The sequence below is a fragment of the Electrophorus electricus genome, chromosome 1 (genome assembly GCF_013358815.1).
Source record: "Electrophorus electricus isolate fEleEle1 chromosome 1, fEleEle1.pri, whole genome shotgun sequence".
NCBI lineage: Eukaryota > Metazoa > Chordata > Actinopteri > Gymnotiformes > Gymnotidae > Electrophorus > Electrophorus electricus.
Window position 1 is genome coordinate 4,093,298 of NC_049535.1, and position 19,813 is coordinate 4,113,110.

Sequence of the window (19,813 nt, forward strand, 5' to 3'; positions counted from 1 at the left end):
CGCGAGACAGAGGCCCACATCGCCCCCTGCTGGACTGGCTGAGTCAGCGAACCCTCCGCGCTAATTTACAACACGCACTGCCTTTAATGCTGTCCTATTTGGGTATTCTATAGCCGACAAAGGACATCAGTGTACGTTTGATTTGTCTGAATTATTCTCCCAAATGATTTATTTTTTATCAGGTAGGCAAACAGGTTTACGTAGCAGATTTCTCATCAACGGAGGCTGTGGATGCAAGCACGCTTAGTTCATGTAATCAGGATGCTACCATCATATAAAAAAAATACATTTTTGCAGTTCAGTAATTATTACCCTACTTATACCCCCCGTGGGCAAACCTATGTGTTGCTGAAACATGGTAACTGCTAAGCACTGTACGAGTCTCCCCGTCAGCAGAATGCTGCAACACTAGCGGTTAAACGCGTAAATGAACGAGCGTCGCTCACACTGGATGACCACAAGGTAAGCTACACGGACCGACCAGATGAATAAGAAGCCTTTTTCATGCGGTTGGATCAGATCTTTTCCGAACTTCTTCTTGACATTAATTAATTACTGGCATTAATGAATTCATAGAATGTATTATTATTATTATTATTATTATTATTATTATTATTATTGTAGAATTTTTAACCATCACCAGAATCACTTTGCAACAAAAGACACACAGAGCATCTTTTTTTTCTGTCCATATTATATTTTATCCAGCATCTTCAGCTTCTTGCTCTTATTTCCACAGACCTGTGCTGTAGAAAGATGACTTACGTCTTAAGGCTCTTTGGAGTTGTTTCCATGGCTCATATCATGTCTGGGCGCAGTTATGCAAAAAATGTAAACCCAGATGTAATCAAGGTGGCCAGCTTTGCCATCCACATCCACAATCACATGAGTAACTATCCCTATGCCTATAAAGTTGTGGACATCTTGTCTGACACTGCTAAGGTGAGTAACATGACTTAAAGTAGTCAGATACAGCAATAAATGTTGGGGGTTTGGTTTTGTTTTGTTTTTTTGTTTTCTTATTACTAATTTGCATTTAATGTATTAAGTTCTAATATTTTACTCTTTTTGGTGATGTGGTACCCAAGAGGTACATTAACATGTGTTAACACTAATATGCTGAATAATTGTGTGCATGGTGACAAAAAGCAGAAAACTGGATAAAGTATAGCAGAATATATTGTGCCAAATGTAGGAGGTAACTACTTGTAGTTTAAAGCTCACATAAGCCAAGAAAAAAACATTTAAAATAAATTTGAATGTAGTCTATATTCTATAATATCATGTAGCTAATGAATAAATTATATATTTAAACTTGTTAATTACTAATAAATAGTGTGTAACACTACACTTTCTGTTGTATACCACATTTAGCTCTGCCCTCCTGCCCGGATTGAATACTCTATAGCAGCAAAAGTGGCTGAGACCACTTGCATAAACAATGGCACTATAAAGCCTGAGGACTGCAGCCTGAAGACTAATGCACAGGTAAGACGCCTTTTCCACCATACTGTCTCTTCTGTACTGCAACTGCATTATAAATTAATTACATTAAGTATTAGTTTTAGCTTACTGTATTACAGTGTAGCGGGCTACCTTACAAACATTATCCCGTACTTGATTATATGTGAGATTTGACAGACATTTGTATTTAATATTGTGACATTTTTTCCCTCAGACAATGATCTGCAACTTTGTGGTTCTGGCACTTCCAGGTAGGAACACAGTGCCCAACCGCCTTCTGTCAGACTACTGTACCTGACTGTTAATGGGATTCTTTACAGGGGATCAGTTTCATCAGTAATATCTATGGAATATGTGTATATGAAATGTTTTATATTTATATATAGAATATGCATAAGAAATGTATTCATCAGTGTTCGAGAACAATGCAAACCATGTTATGCTTGCAAACTCAGTTATAAGAATTAGACATTAAACTATAGAAATAGAAAATTGAAAAGGTGTAAAAGTTTTTTAGTAGGCCTACTTGACTCATAGCATCTTTGGGAGCTAAGCACTATTGGTACAATGTTGCAATAAACAGAAAACGAAAGAACCAGATGCCTCTTCCCTTTTTAATGACTTTAACCATATTAAATCATGCAGCCTTCTGTATAGGCTACTGAACAAAATAGTCATGTGAATGTGAGGACAGGAGAGAGAAATGCCTTCCAATGTTTTTGCATTTACGCAAGTGATGTAGTTGAAACATGTTAGCGTGTCTTCGGCAGGGCGAGGGGGCACTATTTGTAATGCCTGAGTTATTTTGATGTCAAATGAGACAAAGGTGGACCTGGGTGCATCTGGAGCTCTCTGTTCACAGCAACTACAAACCAACTTCACATATCGCCTTACTGTACATTTTTGAAAAATGTGGTTTATATTCAATTCTACGTTATCTCAATATGTGGTATTCCACTCTGGATTTCAGGCTCATCACATTTCACATTTCTCAGTGATCTAAAATGAATTAAAATGCAGGAGATGCTCTCCTTTTTGGCCTATCAAATAACTCCATCTCTAGCTTCCAGAAAGTGCAAAAATGCTGTGGTGAGAGTTTTGACATGCATAAGAATGAGGCTAAATATTTCACCTGTTCTCAGATAGCTGGACTGACATTTCAATGGTGTTGTTGTCTTACCCACAATTTATTACATGTCATTTAATTTCGACTCTGTAAAGTACTTTGTAAACCTTATAAAGGTATAAAACCATAGACTGTCTATGCATAAAAATGATGATGATGATGATGATGACGATTATTATTATTTTATTATTAGTAAGGTCCTTTGCTGTATGTCGCGAAAGATTTTATAGGTCTGAGCTTTCAGATCTTCGACGTTCTGACCAGTAACGTTTAGCCCTTTTAAATATTAGCCCAGTTTACGGTCCGTATCATATGCACCACTGGCTCCCAGCGTAAGGCCATGCCGGCCGAACTGATGCAGCAGCCTACTTTCGGCTCAGCGACGTCATCACACGGAGGTCGGAGTGCCTCAACTTTGACCTCTGACGTCTCAGAAGTTTAGGAACCACATCTGTGTTTTTTTGTTTTTTTTTTTCTCGGGCAGAGTCCCATTGTATTGAACAGAGAGCGGCGTTGCGCATACGCGGTGGTAAAGCATGGGAAAAGCATTTCAAGGGATATAATAACCCTTATTCGAAGATGACGGAACCGGCCTCAGCTCTCACCAAAGAAGGCTGGTGGGTAGCTAGCCAGCTAGCTTAGCCACAGCTCGCGCTGTTAGCCTGATAGCATATATTATCTGGGTAGATAGCATTCGCTAGCCTCTAATGCCGGGGATCAAAGTAGATAATCTGTTTTATTGCTCCCATTGAGAGAGCGCTGTAATACAAGATTAACAGAACTAACGCTGGCTACTTGACTAGCTCATTACTGCGACGGACTGGGAACACCGCTACTAAATGTTTACGTTTGTTAGCCTTAGCATCTTACTAGCTAACCATCTAGCTAGTTATCGCCACAAAGAATAAAGCATTTGCCAGTCTGTCGCGACACACCCATTTTTGAAAGCTACATATCTAACCTAGCTGCCATTTGTAGTCAGAAATTGTGTTTTACTCTATGCATTTTTAATTCCACTTTGTCAGTGAGCTAGCTAAATTACATTTGGTGTAGCCTTCGTCTGCATTGTTTCATTTAACGCCGCCAGCGTCAGCTGCCCAGGTCTCGTAAAAGCTTGAGTAGCCTAAATGGAAACTAAGTCAGAATTGTTTGTTTGCGTGTGTGAATTATTTTTTTTTTTTTGGGGGGGGGGGGATTTGCATTTTTTAAATATGTTTGCACTAGACAGCATCAGTCTACAGAGGAAGCCCACATTTTCAGGTAGATTAAGTGGTTGTTGCTTACTATGTTGCGTTGCAAAGGAAAATGATCCTCAAACGCGCCGCCAAAGCTTATTTGCAGACATACGAAGACGACTGTACCTACCGATAAGGCGTAAACGCTAAACGTTCTGTACTCTGGTGCGGCATCAAGCCTGGAAAGCTGTGTCACAAGTCTTGTCATTGCGCAGACGTGAAAACTGCTGCCAGTATGTCACGGCCCTCTCGGACTTTATATGTCATTCCTGTAACAATGAATCTAAATAAGTTATCGCCAAAAGTTCAACTGTCACTCTAGGCCTAGCACTGAGTTGGCTAACAGAGAAGTAATAAGTACATATTACATATGGCTTTTCTTTCTTTTGACCAAATACTGGCCTGTTAGTTTCAGAAATTCCTCATTGGGGCTTTAAAGATACATTGATTTCTGGACAGCAAAGTAGTAGACATTTATAGTAGGTACTTGATTTGCTAAACTTCAAAATACAAATTTCAGCTGCGATCACAAATTTCTAGGCAATACACAGATATCATAGGTTGAAAACAGTCATGTTTTTGGGGATGGAGTTTGGAGTTTATAAATCCAGTCACTACAGAGATGTGTTGAGAACTGCACGGTGTTCATTTTTGTATGCAATGCCAGCAACAAATCGGTAAAAGTCTTTAATTAAACACAAATTTGTTCATTTTTTACCCATACTGTAGTTACAATTTCTAAGACTAAATAGTACTCTGGAAAAGGAGTATTTGTTTAGCTGTGATTGTTCTAAATGTACTTTCTTTATCCTAAACTGATGCACCATTTAGAAAGTATAGTGCACATACTATAGTCCCACCAGTTCAGGGCATTTATACATATTTTATGGCCAGATGTTATGTGCAGTGTATTTCTTTTCTCTATATTATTTTCTGTAATGCCTAGTCATCAGATGCTGGATGTCCTTGTATGTACACCTTTTGTTCATAAGGTTCATAGTTGAAAACTACCACATTCATCTTCTAAGTGTGTGAAGCTTTTGGAATTTGAATTGCCGTCATGCAAGCTTATAGAGCAGTTTAGCTTGTTGAGAGCAGTCTCTCGAGGCTGTCGAGAGCCTTCCAGGCTTCATGCCATCACTGCAAGCTGGGTTTGGCTATTACACAGGGAGCAGGCTATATGTTCTTGCTTCGAGGGTTTTTTTTTTTTAATCCTTTAACCCACAGTTTTTAAGCAAATCCAAATCTCAAAATGTTTGCCTTGTTTATAACTAAGTAAAATTCTACATTATTTTGACTTGGATTTGGAATACTACTAGCTTTATCTTAAAGAATAAATTGGATGCTTTAATGCAGATAGAAGCAGCTTCCTAAATTCCTGACTGATGTGAGAGAGCAAGCTTTGATTCATGTGTAGAACACTGAAGATGGTGCAGTTCACAGAGTAGAACTGACCCACATACCCTCACAAGGCAGAAGTGCAAGCTGGATTTCCAAAAGTTACCAAATCTACAGTTAATACACTGCATCAACATCTTAACACACTGCTTGTGTTGTTTTTCTTTGAATTCCTGTCAGGTATCTCACAGATGAAGGAATAGCAGAGTGCAAAAGCTCTTCAGAGAAAGAGAATGCAACACTCAGTGACATCATCGTCGTAGCATTAAACGTATGTTTTATACATTTTCAGAAAAGCTGTCATAGTCTACATACAGCTATAATCTACTACTTTAACATGGCACTCATAGAGCATAACTCAGTACTTTCCTACTGTTTTGAAATGGTCAAAGATGGTAAGATTTTTGTCTGCACGATTTTAACATGGCTAGCCAGCAGATTACATATAGCTATGCAGAAGTATGGGAATTAGCATTCGATTGTCAGTCTTTTCTCAGTGATGTGATTTTAAATGTCTGCACAGATTAACAGTGAAAACAAGTATATATCACATGAATTTAAAGCTTTTTATTATGTCCCACAGAGTGATCTGAGACCAATTGGAAAGAGTTTCCTGCCATCTGACATCAACAGTGGCAGAGTGGAGAAGGTAGTTTTGTTTGAATGATCATGTGTGTATGTGAGTAAGAGACAATGTGTCAGTGGGGTTGTTTTCATGCCCATCTGTGTTATTGCTGTGACCTGGAATAGTAATTCCAGGAAAATACTTTTTCAATACCACATTGTGACCACTGGAGGTCCCTGTAAGTAAATTTAAAGCAGGCTTTGTGTGGAAGAAGAGAGTACAAGTGATGAGGACAGCTAGTTAAATTGTCTTAAGCCTGAGTCTTTCGTTTTTCCTTGAGGGAGTGAAATTACAGGAGCTACGTACCTGGGGTTGGGCCGTTTCTCTGAGGTATAGATGGAAGTGAAGCAATTATAAACTGTGTGGGTGTTTTCCTGATGATTTCCTAACAGGTTGTCATATTCTATGAGCTCACATTTCTGCGCACTAGTAAACATTACTGTCACCTATAACTTTTACTACATGTATAATTAAAACAAAATAGAGCAAGCAAAGAAACTGTGTTGAAATCAGATTGCTTAATCTTCTTATGTGCAACCAAAAAAGCTTTAAGATTGTTTATTCGATTTGTATTGATGGTTACTCCCATGTAGGGTAATTCTAATAAGAGGTTTAAATACTCTCACCTTTTTTCATTTTTCTCCCTTTTCTATTTGCAGTTGGAGGGCCCATGCGTGCTGCAGGTACAGAAGATCAGGAACGTTGCTGCCCCAAAAGAGCATGAGGAGTCCCAGGCCGCCCCTCGAATGCTCCGCCTCCAGATGACCGACGGCCATACCATGTGCACAGGGCTGGAATTTAAACACCTGTCAAAAATCAGGTAAAGCTATTCTTCCAGGATTCCTTTCAGCCATCCTTTCAGCACCACTCTGGTTTTAACGCGATGCATCTATATAGCTTTTTTTTTGTTTTCCACAGCTACACGTGTTTTATGAAAGCTATCAGAATTCAATTAACTCATATACATTGTGCTGACCACCCACAAACAAGCTTAAACAAAGTCATCTCTTGTATTTAATTAATGTGTTTTTGAACATTAGCGTAGTTAATCAAACATGAAATTAAAAACCAGCCAGTCCACCTAAGCTCATGTATAAATGTCTTCTCTATCAAATTTTAATTTCTTGCATAGTCGTGACTTTGAGGCTTGCTAAGCAATTAGGGGATAATTAGCTCAATTTTACCTTCAGCCAAAAATCAGTAACTGTGAAACTGGAGAGCTTAAATATATTAAAGGTACCACTGATAATGATGCGTAATTGCTTTTATTTTATCACAAACTCAAAGCACTGAACATTTCAATAGGAATGTTCAGATTAATTCTGCCACTTATGGGAACGCAAACCTTATTTGAAGTAAGGGCCCTCGTGATCACCTCAGGCTTGACGAGAGGCATGTTGCTGCAATCAGGTTGTCATCTTTTTTTTTTCTTCTTTTTTTCCCCCCGCCGAATAGCTCAAACTGCCTTTTCAGGTCTCACCTATAATTTTCTCCAGGCTAGGTTTGTACATTTTCCTCTACATGCACTTTCACGTGTTTTACACAAGATCATTACTGCCCATTTTATTTGTTAACGTTATTAGCTGAGCCGTGTTAAATGCTTTTAAGGCAGTGCAGTGAAATGACTATCATACTTGATTAGTTATTTCAGTTGGTTATTCCTTTAACCATAGGGAACTGTAGGTAGGATTGTTTAAAAGTGTGTGGTTGCTGCAGAAATTGCAGTGTCTTTGAGATATGCAGTGTCTGGTAGATTTTAACATTCACTGCCTGCAATTTTGACATCTGGCTTGCAGACACAATTAGCAAAGATGTCCTGTTCTAGGGTGAGTCTTGTGGTCTAAATCACAGTCTATGCAAGTCCAATTTTACAAGGGGAAATCTGATCCTAGATCAGTATGTAAGACCTCTTCTTTATCAGAAGCTGCCAAATTCAAACCGCAATGACTGGTAATCTCTACTTGCTACCCCTTCCTTTATCCTGGGTTTTACCCATTTTCATTGGGCCGTCGTCCTCCAATCAGCACGCCTTAGTGACTGCTCTGGCCGGGCAGCAGTCTTCGTTGTGGCAGTGTGCCAGCCTCTACAGGTGGAGACTGTAGCATTTCTCTGCCATGCAGTCTCAAGAACAAACTTCTCTTTATCCATGTAGACCTCCTTCCTCCCTCAATCTCTTGCTTTCTTTCTTCCACTTTACTTCATCCATCCCTCGCTTACCCCACCTCTTCAAGAGATAATGCAGACTACTGTTTCTTTTACAAGACGAGGTCAAATGGAAGGATAAATTTAGCATTGCACTATAATTTAAATGATACTCTTGGCATTTGTATAGCGTTAGCTTAATTGTATTGGTAGAGAATGCCCTTTGTATTGCAATTTAAAAAATTCCAGGTTAAAAAGCACTTTTCATGAAAGGAGTAAATCTGTGAAATTTTCTGTATGTACGGTGGGAGTGGCTTTGTGTTCTCGAACTGGATGAATCACAAGTGTTACTGCCACGTGACAACACAAACCTGTTTGTCTGAAGGTATTGAAATGTACCCATCACTGGGAAAAAACAAAACAAAAAACAAGTGCAGTAATACTGGATGTTATTCAAACGGCCACACTTGCTTTGGCTGCATGGCTGCTGGATCACAGTGTTGGGTGATACGAGAGAGTTGAGGGGGCCAGCTAGACGCTGTCTGCTGGCTTTCATTGCGCGCTGCTCAGCAGCAGGCCGGGATGAGAGGGAGGGCGGCTTCAATTGCGCCGGTTGCATCCCATGTCAGCGACTCGAATCCCCTTAAACGTCTTTGCATTTCTACTGAGAGGCCTCAGAAGCCCCCAGGCCTGACAGGGGTGGGGGGCTGCCCAAGCACTGTCCGAGCGAAGTCGCCTTAAATAGAGTGGAGTCATTCACGATGGGAAGTTGTGGGGAGGGGGTGCAATATTTATTTGAGGCAATAAGCGAACATTTTGGCGTGTTCACTGCTCTGGGGCTTCTCTGGCTCGGGCCTTATTGGAATGTTTGTGAGGTGGAAATTGAGTTTCCTCCTTTGTCCCTTCTGTTTGCCTGTGTCTCTCTCTCTCCTTTCTCTTAATTTACTCCCCCTTTCTTCCTCTTTAGTAACTTCAGTTTAATTAAAATCAGACTGCTGGTTGGTAATCCAATTTGCACAGCTGATGTGGAGAAGAGGGGTATTTCACAAACTCAGTAAAACTGAGGGAACTTCTAAATGTGGATTCTCCCTCTGAAAAACAACTACCAGACAGCAGAAAGTGGGTAAACCCCCAGGCAACTGGCATATGGTAGCCTTTCTCAGACATTCTGTTGATAACTCAGTGTTTCGGACGCCTTGTCTTATAGATCCGAATCGATAGTGGCATCTTCATTCCTGAGCTTGCTGTGATTTTCACTCTGCTTGCAGCCTGAACACTCCACCTGGAACCAAAGTGAAGCTCGTGGGCTCTGTGCCACTGAAAAACAGCTTTTTGCTCCTCGACGATTCAAACATCACAGTCCTTGGTGGCGAGGTGGATCACATGATCGAGAAATGGGAGTTGCAGAGGGTGAGCAGCAAATCCTTGAAGCAGAAGTAAAATCTTCAGCACCAGTTAAAAGCTTGGACACTCCTACTCTGTTTTTATTTGACTATTTTCTCCATCTTAGAATAAGACCGTAGAACAATAAAATGACACATACTATTATGAAAAAAGTGTGAAATAAAAAAAAATCTTATATTTTAGGTTGTAGATTGAATTATAGTTGCCAGACATTGCGCTTAGGACAGCTTTACACGACCTTGCCGTTCTCTCTGCCTTCTTCCAGGAGAAAAAGCCTGGAGATCTCACATATGCTGAGCATTTCTTGGCTCAGGGAGTAAAATTGTAAGAATAAAATAGTTGAGGAGTATTTTTAAAATTGAGTTTTTAAAATAAACTCATACATTTGACAGATGGTTGCTATTTATGTTTGTCTTAGAAACAACTTTAGGCATGTCCAATCTTTTGTCTTGTACTGTATGAGAACTTATTTTCAAATAATGTTTCTCCTCAGTATTTGTTCTATGCACAGAAAAGGTATGCAGCACACACATCTTGGGTAATTGTTGGATGTGTTCTCCACCTTTGGCCATTAGCCACTGTACTGGATGTGTATGTCATTAAGCACTGACAGCTCTATTTTCCACAGAGTCTGGCCAAGCACAGCCGGAGTAACATAGGTGCAGAGGGTGGGCCACCCCCATTTGTGCCCTTTGGACAGGTAAGTTGAACATGAGTGACAGTTTAATTCATCTTAACAAAATTTCTTCAAAGAATAATGACTCAAAACTACTTGTAATTACAGACAGAATGGCAAATTAACACCAGACAACAACCAAATGTTGGTAAATATTTATATTTAGCAGGTAGAATCGCTTTATCCCTCAAGAAAGTGTGGCATAACAGTCAGATTAGTGTACAGGTGCACACAGTTTAGCATGCACTTACAGGGAGAGACAAAGTGGGTATTAAAGGCATATAGTAAAACAGTGGCTGGTAAGGGTTTGGTCCTGCACAGTGCCAGGTGCTCTCGAATGTTGACTTGCCACGCTTGCAGAGTACCTAATTCTGTGCATAGAAAGACAGATAGAAAGTCTTTTCTGTCCTCAGAAATGCATACGCAAGGAGGAGGTGGACAGTAAGGTGCTGGACCAGAGGAAAACCTTACAGAGCAGCGGCATGGGCAAAATCGCCAGTGAAAATGACGAGTTTGAGAAGCAGAGGATTGCCGCAATCGCTGAGGTCGCCAAGAGCAAAGAGGTGGGGCCCTACCTCTTGTACCTCCTGTCCCTCCTGTCCCTCCTGTCCCTGCTGTGCCTGCTGCTTCCTGTCCCTCCTGTCCCTGCTGCTTCCTGTCCCACAGGTCCTGCATTGGCAGGAATGAAAACATGCTTCTTTTGTGACTGAAACTTATTATTCCTTTAATTACATCTGCTTCTCTAGTGGTGTAAGTGCTAGTAGTAACAGCTATTAATGGAGGTATTTTCTTAATTTGTGGGGGTGTGTTCCACAGGACATTGTGTGTTTCATCAGAACATTTGCAGAACACTCTGGGGAAACCTCAGTCACCTCAGCACCAGTTCTGTAATAACTCAGAGGACAATAGTTTTCATAACATAATATGTAATTGTTGTGGGTTTTTTGCCATTCCTATAATTTCATCCTTAGGCTATGCGTAATTATTCTCATACAGAATATAAGTGTTCTCAAGTGAGTAATGAAAAATGTAATTTAATATGTTTGGCCAAAATAATAATTTCTGCCAATAACTCATTTCCAGTATTACAATGTTCGTTGTAATTATGTTATAATTTTCTGTCCACAAAGAATGTTGGAATTTACCAAAACCTGATATCCCCTCTGTCACAAGTCCTTGATGCTGCTGTTGCTGCTATTTATCTGTCTGTGTGCAGATGCGTACGTTTGGGGGTGGAGGCTGCGCTGGGGGCAATCTCGCCAACCCGACGGCAGTCTCCAAGAACCGCGACACATACCAGCGCAGAAGAGAGGAGCGAGATAAGGCCTGGACAGACAGCAAACCGGAGGGGGTTTATCGAGAGCTGGTAAGGGTTCAGGCACCTTGAACCCCTGGAGTATGTTTCACCCTGGCTGGTAGCGTGATTAGATTACACCACATAAACCCAGATGAAGAATGCTATAATTTACCAAAACCTGATAAAAGTTTAGCAAGAGCATGTGATGGTTTAGCAAGAGCATGTGATGGATAGATGTTTTTATTTCTCTCTCTCTTCTGTTCTCTGTATATAAATTCATGTGCATGAAATGGGGGAAAAATATCATCATCACTATACTTGAAACTTTTTTGATGCACGAAATATTATTTGATTTCCAGAGTTTACTGATGCATATTAATTTAATGTTTAAACAAAGAAGGAAACGGGGAAAGTCAAAGCACTGGGAAAAAGAAGTGAATAAGATGATGCATAATACATCATTCTGTCAGTGAATCGGTCTTGTTGCTATGCAGCTTAAATTTGACAGTGACACCACGGATTGCTGTAAACAGTCTCTATAGTTATGCTATCTTTATAAAAGTATTGTGGAGGTACTAACGATGGCCATCGTTATATTCAGAAGTTCATATCATATGCAGTTTAATAGAACAATGACTATATTGCCCAGCCCCAATTAGTGGCCTCTAACCACAAACATGGGGGGTTCTTCTCTGAGGTGGTTGTTGTACACTTTCCCAGATGGACATTTGCTCGTACTACTTGCCATACAAAGAGTTGCTGAGTATGTGCTGCCCTTTTTTCTGCCTATGTTCTGTCTTCACTGTGGTCCTTTACATGCCCTCACTGGTTTCTCACCCATTGTATCTTTTCTTAATTGTAGGTGGATGAACGGGCTCTACGGGACATTATGGAGATGGGCTTCAATAAGGAGGCAGCCAGACAGGCTTTGCTGGACAACAACAATAACGTAGAGGTGGCCCTCAACTCCTTACTCACAGGAGCCAGTCAGACCAAAGCAGCTCCCGTGGAGCCTGGCCGCCCTCCGCCCCGAGGTAGCAGCTCCTGGCGGTTAGCCATGAATAAGAGATTCTTCCCTGCTAGGGCTCCACACAGAGCTGTATTTGCTAATCAATTTTTAAAAAAAGACAAATATTATAAGTTAATCGGTAATTATTATGCACTATAATAAGAGCTCGGTGTCTTTAAATGTGGCACTGTCAAAATGTATGTCCTACTAGATCTGACCCAGTCAGCTGGAAGTGCTATTATTGTGAAATGATGTTTTTGTGAAGCATCTTAGAGCATCTTAAAGCAACAACAGCTCAGCCACAAAGCAGTAGACCATGGAAACTCACACAGCAGGGCTACTAAATGTGGAAGCATGTAAAAGTCTCCTAGCAACCGTTGCTTCATTCACAGAGTTCCAAACTATAGATGCAGCACAAGAACTATGTGTCAGGAGTTTCATTTATGGGTTTTCATGGCCAGACAGCTGCACAGCAGCCTAAGATGTAATATGTATGCAATGTCAAGCATTGGTTGGACTGGTGTAAAGCAAACAACCTCTGGACGCTGGTGAATGTGTTCTCTCGAGTGATAAATCACTCTGCACTATCTGGTAGCCTGATGGAAGAACCTGGGTTTCATGGATGAAAGGAGAATCTTACCTACTGGAACATACAGTAAAGTGTGATGGAGGGGGGATAATGATATGGGCTGGGGGTTTTTTCAGGGTTTGGGGCCCTTAGTTGAAGTAAAGGATAATGTTAATTCTACAAAGACACTTCTGTGCTTCTGAATTTCAACATGGCTGTGCCCCTGTGCACAAAGCAAGGCTCATGAAGATGTGGTTTGATGGGTTTGGGTTTGATTTGGAGGAAATGCAGCTGCCATCAGAGATTCCTGATATCAACTCCACTGTGGACCCCTTTGGAATTCATTGAAACATCGATTGCAAGCCAGGCGTTCTTAGCCATAATCAGTGCCTGATCTCATGAATGCTCTTTGGACACTAATTCTCACACACTGCAAAATCTTTTGGATGACAAAGGAGGAGGCAACTCCATATTAATGCCCAAGGGTTCAGCATGGGATGTCCAACAAGCTTCCATTTAAGCTCCAAGTAGTTGCTGAGTATGACATTAGGCCGTATCTCAGTCACGGGATGGCTGGCTGTCACTAAATTTGAATAAAATGTAAAGTTCCACTTCGAAGATGCATGTCAAATTTGGTTTGAATTTGTCTCAGCAAAAAGTTACAATGCTTAATGCTGTGTTCCTTTGCTATTATATGAATACCTTGCTTGAATAAAAGAAAAATACAGTACATTTTTTGCACTTGTGCACCCTATTATATTGGAACACTGAACACCAGTCGGCGGGTAATCATAAATAAGGACAATTTTTAGTGCAATTTGTCTTGGGCCGGGTCTCCAGTGATTGCTGCTTGCAGTTATATTTTGTTGTTGAAATTCTTATGCTATGTTAATGCCATGTCTCTAAACAGGTAAGGGTAGAGGGCGAGGAAGATCCAGGCAAGATGAGGATGAGGAGGGAGGAGGAAGACCCTCTGGCCCTAGCACGCTGTTTGACTTTCTGGAGTCCAAAATGGGAGCGTTCTCTATTGCTGGTAAATGGAATGTGCTTTTTTAAAAATGTTTTATTTTTTTTATAGACAGCTAGACCAATCATATTTTAACATGCAAAGAATCACTGAAGTGTGACTGCCAGTTCAGTAGTACTGATGATAACATCAAAGTATTCATACATTCCCTTTCACGGTAACTTGCGTTCACATATCCCATGCTGGCTCTGAGCCAAAATGTGTGGGAGATTGAAACATATGGCATGTGTCAAATGAAGGCATTAATCAAGTGGGAAGTTTTATTAGCCAGCTTTTGTTAAGTCTTGGACACTAGGGCTTGATGATAAGCTCAGGTTGACATATGGTCTACTGAGGAAATGAAGGAGGCTTATATGGTGAACGCACACAGTTTTCTGCTTTATGTTATCACTAAAGCAGTAATGCTCTGTTTCTCAGTAAGCCTTTATCAACTCTGAAACTGCATCTAAATTGATTGAGTTTATATGTGTAACAAATGCAGTGCTTCGGTGCTACTTGCTTAGCAATTGGTTAAATCCATAGTGAATATTCTTAAAATAATTGCCAGTACAGGCATAAATTAATTTGCTGCTGCCTACATCTATTCAATTGTTTTGCATCCCTTGATGTAAGATTTTGCTTTCATTAACAAAGGCAAGATTACACTTGGCATGACTGTCAAGCATATAAATTAGAATGCCAAGTTAATATAAAATGTGACACTTCTTTTTGGCTCAAATACACCCTACAACTCCTTATATAAAATTTTCTTCATTTAATTGATGCTTTAGAGTCAAAAAGACAGCCAGTGCAGAAGGCACAGGAGCCTGTGGGCAGAACGAGCTTCCCAAATCCCGACCACACCCCCCGTGACGGCCCGCAGCCCAAGCACGGCAGCCGCACCGAGGGCAGGGTGCAGAGGAGCGACAGACCCCCCCGCTTCCAGCGCGAGGTGGACTTCCCCAGAGCCATCCCTGCTGAGCCCCCACTCACAGCCCCCTTGCAGCCTCCACCACAGAGATGGAGGGATGGAGAGAGAGCGGGTAGGAATGGGTCTGACCGATGGAAGGACGACAGGCGGGATGTGAAGGGTGGGCAGGGGAGCTCCACATCTTCAGGGAACCCGAGATCGAAGGAGCAACAGGGTCCTTCTGGCAGCTTCTACCAGGGGTCAAAAGACCAGGGAGGGCCGAAGGGGTCCGAGCAGGTGTTGCAAGATGGAGGGTCAAGAGAACAAGGACAGATAGGAGGGTCTGAATCACTTCCATTTAGGAAGAGCCAGACGAATGGGCCATTAGGAGCCAGAACGCTGGAATCTTCTCTGTTAACCTCAGACCCTAAAGCGAGACCTGAACCACACAGCAGGAAAAAAGGCAAGTCAGAAAGACCCAATTTGGCCCACTTTGATCGTAATCAGGAGGCAATGGGCAACTTGAACCCTGTCCAATTTACAGGGGCAAAGGACTCTACCATTATACAGGATGGGAGAAAGGGTCAGCTAGCTAAAGCGGTAGGGAATCCAAACATGCATCTCCAAAATGGTGATTCCGATCATAGACGGACTGGTCCCATCAAACCACAATCTTTGGGTCCACCAAACAAGAACAACAGCTCTTTCAACTCTGCTCCCAAGAAAAGGTCTGGACCAGTCAGAGGTTACAGAGGGTCAAACACAGGTCATGCACCGGAGTATAGCAGCCACGGAAACTGGAAACCTGGTGACCAGTGCCTTGCACTTTACTGGGAGGACAACAAGGTCAGTCAGAAGTCATGTTTTAAAGTTACAGTTTTAAAGTCAGCCAGCCATATTAACTTCAGTGTAAAAGCTTTTTAAACCGGTGACATGCTTTGCTGAGAATCTGTTGGAAAGATCAATCCAGTCCAAAGATGTCAGGGTATTTAGTTCATGTCAAACCAGTAAAACAGGGTTAATTGCCAAAAGGAATTTAAAGCCTTTACAGTGTTTTTTCTTTTCTACGTACTGAAGAAGAATAATGTTGGGCAGGGTGCTCTTCTGTACTTCATAGGTGGTTCTCTGAACTTTAGAAGCTGTCAGTAAATGGCATAAAGAGCTGTATTTAAGAGCTCTGAATGGATTGTTTATATGTGCATTGCTTTTAAGCTGGAAACTTTGCAATTAAAATGTGTTTTTAGCCCTCTTCAAAATATCAGTTAAACCTTTGTGAAACCTCTGCTATCTTTTCTGGTGTGCAGTTCTACCGGGCCACGATTGATGCCATGCATCCCTCAGGCTCCACGGCAGTGGTGGTGTTTAGTGATTATGGGAACTGTGAAGAAGTCCTGCTTCACAACATCAAACCTGTGCACATGGATGCATGGGTAAGAGCTTCCACCAGCATGGTCCCATACTGTCTCCATACTGGTACCGGACCTCTCCCACGGACTGTTTCCCACCTGACAGGACGTGACAGATCAGATATAGTCAACCGGGTAGTGAGTGCTTCCTGCATTCCTATCTGCCACGATGGACATGTTGTTATTATAGTCATTAGCATCTAAGGAACCTTCACGCTGAATGAACAGATTGGGTTTTGTTTGTGTTGTGCTGAAGTTAATCCTTTGTAACCTGATGCCTTTTCAATAGGACGAGGACGATGTTTACTACGAGAATTCTCTGGAGTTTCGGCGGGGAGGAGATGGACAGCCAAGACGCACTCGACCAACACAACAGTATTACCAACCACCCCGAGCAAGAGACTGACACTGGGTACGCACATGCATGCGCGCACATGTGTAAAGTGTAAAGCAGAGAGAATAACTAGTGCATGCAGGTAGATCCCTCCACAACTCAGGCCTGACAACTGTTTGACAGCAACTCATAATCATGGCTGCCTTGTCAGTTCCTGTGTGTTACCAGCCTTCACACATGCATCAGGATGTAAATATTTATAAGCACTTGCACGAACTGAGGTTGGGCTTACTCTGACCCCACATTTTCACTTCAGAACGAGCTGGCATGGCCTTGCCTCTTTCTTAACGGTGCTCTGCTGGTCTTGCGCAGTTTGCACTGTGGTTGCTGTGAATATGTTGGATGGGATGCAGCAGGAAGCATCGGCCCGACCCATAGGGCCCGCCCCCTGATTGCGCAGGACTGCAGCTCTAATTGGCCATCACGCACCACTGTTGCTAGGCCTTTACATCATCGTTTAAGGCTGGCGTTCTGTAGACACTAAGCCAGTGGTCCTGTGAAACCACCTGCCACTTCAGATAGTCTTGTATTGGCATGTTATTCACAGGCTTTTCATCTTCATATATCCAGTATGTCGATCTTCTGCTGAAAACATTAACAAACAGGCATGGTTAAGGTTGGGAAGCAGCACACACATGCGTATGGCTTAACTGGAAGTGCTCTGTGCTTTGCTCCTTTCCTCAGGCCAGTGCTGGGACGGTATGCTGAAGGCAATCGATCACATCTGATTCAAAGCTACGGCTCCGGGGCAAAGTCAACCCACACGCTCGATGATCATCTCTGAATCTCTTTCTCTCTCTCTCTCTCTCTCTCTCTCTCTCTCTCTCTCTCTCTCTCTCGCTCTCTCTAAAATGGGGAATGTACTGGGAGAGAACCTAAAGGGCTTGCTGCACAAGATGCATCGATCATATCTGAACATACGTTAACATGAAAATGCAAATGGCTGCTGTACATGTTGATGATTTGTACCACACTCGGTTCTAATGATCATAAAAATCACTGCACCCGTGTTTTTTTTCTTTGGCGTCTGTGTCTTTTATTTTATATTTATCTGAGCAGTGTGCAAGGTGAGTATCTACGCTTGTAATGGAAAACACCTGATGCTTAATCACTGGTGAGGTCGGATATGGTGGTGTTATATAAACCCGACCCCTGAGCAGTGAATACCGGATAATATTCAATAGGGTTTAAATTTGCCCTGCAGTGTGACATCGGCCATCTGTTGAACAGATCCCATTTTTAAGGCGCAGGGCTATTCCTTGACTGTGCACAACCCAGCTGGTCCACAGTTTGGTTTGTGTAACAAACTGAGGTGTGTATGTATAAGAAACTAGGCTCACCTTTGCTGATTCATGTTTCAGTGAATATGGCTAATGAACAGGGGTGATCTGATCCCAGATTAGCCTTAGTTTATCCCGAGATGTTGCCTATACCGTGCAAGGGTGTAGTATGCAGCTCACAGTACCAGGTTATTACTGTTAATAATGTTGATGAGGGGCTGCTCATGTTGTGTCTTTTGTTATCGCCAAACATCGCAGCAGGCGAAGCATGCATTCAGTAAGCCGATCCCATCCGCCTGAAACAGAGACCTTGCTGCTGGGAAGATATCATTTTTCATGCTACAAAAGACATTATGGCCAGCTTCATTCATAGATGGCAAATGGTCTCTGCTCATTGCTTTTTAATGTATAAAGACAGTCCAACATCAATGGTATACAGACTCCATTTAAGATGATTCTCAGAAAAGGGGCAAATGGAATATGATGTTTCTGTGATAAAGTTTTGGTTTATATTAGACTTGTAACTTGCATATATAAATTATTGACATGCTGTAATATAGACACCAATCCTGAATAGATGAAAGTTGAGTGGGCAGAGTCCAGGCTTGATTGAGGGAGTGTAGTCCTATACTACCACTGATTAGCCAAGACAAATTACCTGAGGGCTTTGTTGTCTACTACTATCCCATCCAGTTATCTACTAACCAGTTATCTAGGTTAGGGCTGTGCAGTCTACTATCACTACTAACCCAGTCAGTTATCTACTATCCAGTTATGTGTGTTAGGGCTGTGCAGTCTACTATCACTACTAACCCATCCAGTAGTGATGATCTAGGGACTCAGCAAGGTGAACATATAATAACATCAAATCAAAAATAATTTATAATGCGCTTTTTACAACAGATGTCCAAGTCCAAGCAAGCCAAGGGCAATAGTGGCAAGGGAAAACTCCCTAGAGCATGAGGAAGAAACAAACCAAGACTCAAAGGGGGGCATCCTCCTCTGACCAACATTAGTCATCACAATAATAACAATTTTAAGATAAAAATAAATATAAAATAACCAATTAATGTTTAGTCCAACTTTCTAGAGGTCCTAGTCTTGTCCAGATGGTGTGCGTGTGTCCGAGACCCATCCTGCAAGAGAACGTCCATTAAAGGCAATGGAGAAGTAGTTGGCTAGGGTGGAGGTATACACCCCTACTACTGTGGAAATGAACTAGTCCTAACAAACCTTTAGTGCATAAATACTCGCATAGAAAACATCCAGTCATGCATGAACGTGTGACACACTGGGGCCATGTTGGTATAGTTAAACTAAAAACATCACATCACTAATTCTTACTTGAATCTTCCATATTTATGTCTAGTAAATTGAAATAAGGGTCCTATTGTGTCATTACAATACTGGTTAAAGATGACAAGGAAGAAGAGCCTCAAAGCGAAGTTCTTTTCCACTAATGCTATCTCTGACAAAATCCCATTAGACACTGTGTGTGTGTGTGTGTGTGTGTGTGTGTGTGTGTGTGTGTGTGTGTGTGTGTGTGTGTGTGTGTGTGTGTGTGTGTGTATGTTGGGTCTAATCACCTCTCATTAACTTCCCTGTTAGGGGCTGGTATGCTGGCAGCTGACGCGCCCCAATTATATTACCCCATCTGAGAGAGCCGTAAGCAATCCACTACAGGCTGTAAGTAGCGAGTCTGCGGTTTATGAATGCTGCTGATAGTAAAAGTGGTGCTAATATGCTGGTGTGACACAAATCCTTTTTATTATGCACATTTTCCCCTTCACTGGGCGCTTCGGGGTAGTATATGCAGAGGTGATTAGTTTTAAAGGGCAGCAAAATAATTGAGGATATTGTGACTCCCTTTTTT

At 41.7% G+C, this 19,813-nt stretch overlaps 2 protein-coding genes across 3 annotated transcripts; both read left to right on the forward strand.

Annotated features, from left to right (window-relative positions):
* Positions 1-9: 9 nt before the first annotated feature.
* zgc:194981 (uncharacterized protein LOC561073 homolog) lies at positions 10-2,045 on the forward strand. 2 transcript variants are annotated; one of them, XM_035532629.1, is made up of 4 exons: positions 10-462; positions 740-942; positions 1,375-1,488; positions 1,679-2,045. In XM_035532629.1, the coding sequence occupies exons 2-4, from the start codon at positions 757-759 to the stop codon at positions 1,760-1,762; spliced, it is 384 nt and encodes a 127-aa protein (XP_035388522.1). In that variant the 5' UTR covers positions 10-462; positions 740-756; the 3' UTR covers positions 1,763-2,045. The 2 variants fall into 2 exon arrangements, with proteins under 2 accessions (XP_035388522.1, XP_035388525.1); XM_035532632.1 differs by lacking the exon at positions 10-462 and having other exon boundaries at positions 656-942.
* Positions 2,046-3,014: 969 nt separating this feature from the next.
* On the forward strand, positions 3,015-17,679 carry tdrd3 (tudor domain containing 3). Its single transcript, XM_027012291.2, has 14 exons — positions 3,015-3,207; positions 5,404-5,494; positions 5,807-5,872; positions 6,508-6,668; positions 9,259-9,400; positions 10,023-10,094; positions 10,484-10,633; positions 11,287-11,436; positions 12,230-12,401; positions 13,855-13,977; positions 14,742-15,706; positions 16,165-16,290; positions 16,556-16,678; positions 17,345-17,679. Exons 1-13 carry the CDS (start codon positions 3,170-3,172, stop codon positions 16,670-16,672), a joined length of 2,373 nt encoding a protein of 790 aa, XP_026868092.2. The 5' UTR covers positions 3,015-3,169; the 3' UTR covers positions 16,673-16,678; positions 17,345-17,679.
* The last annotated feature ends 2,134 nt before the right edge of the window (positions 17,680-19,813 follow it).

Coding starts and splice junctions, on each gene's coding strand:
- tdrd3 (XM_027012291.2), top strand. CDS start 3,170: ATGACGGAACCGGCCTCAGCTCTCACCAAAGAAGGCTG. Junction 9,401..10,022: donor AGAAATGGGAGTTGCAGAGG/GTGAGCAGCAAA, acceptor TATTTTCCACAG/AGTCTGGCCAAGCACAGCCG. Junction 10,634..11,286: donor AGGTCGCCAAGAGCAAAGAG/GTGGGGCCCTAC, acceptor GTCTGTGTGCAG/ATGCGTACGTTTGGGGGTGG.
- zgc:194981 (XM_035532629.1), top strand. CDS start 757: ATGACTTACGTCTTAAGGCTCTTTGGAGTTGTTTCCATGGCTCATATC. Junction 943..1,374: donor TCTTGTCTGACACTGCTAAG/GTGAGTAACATG, acceptor TACCACATTTAG/CTCTGCCCTCCTGCCCGGAT. Junction 1,489..1,678: donor GCCTGAAGACTAATGCACAG/GTAAGACGCCTT, acceptor TTTTTCCCTCAG/ACAATGATCTGCAACTTTGT.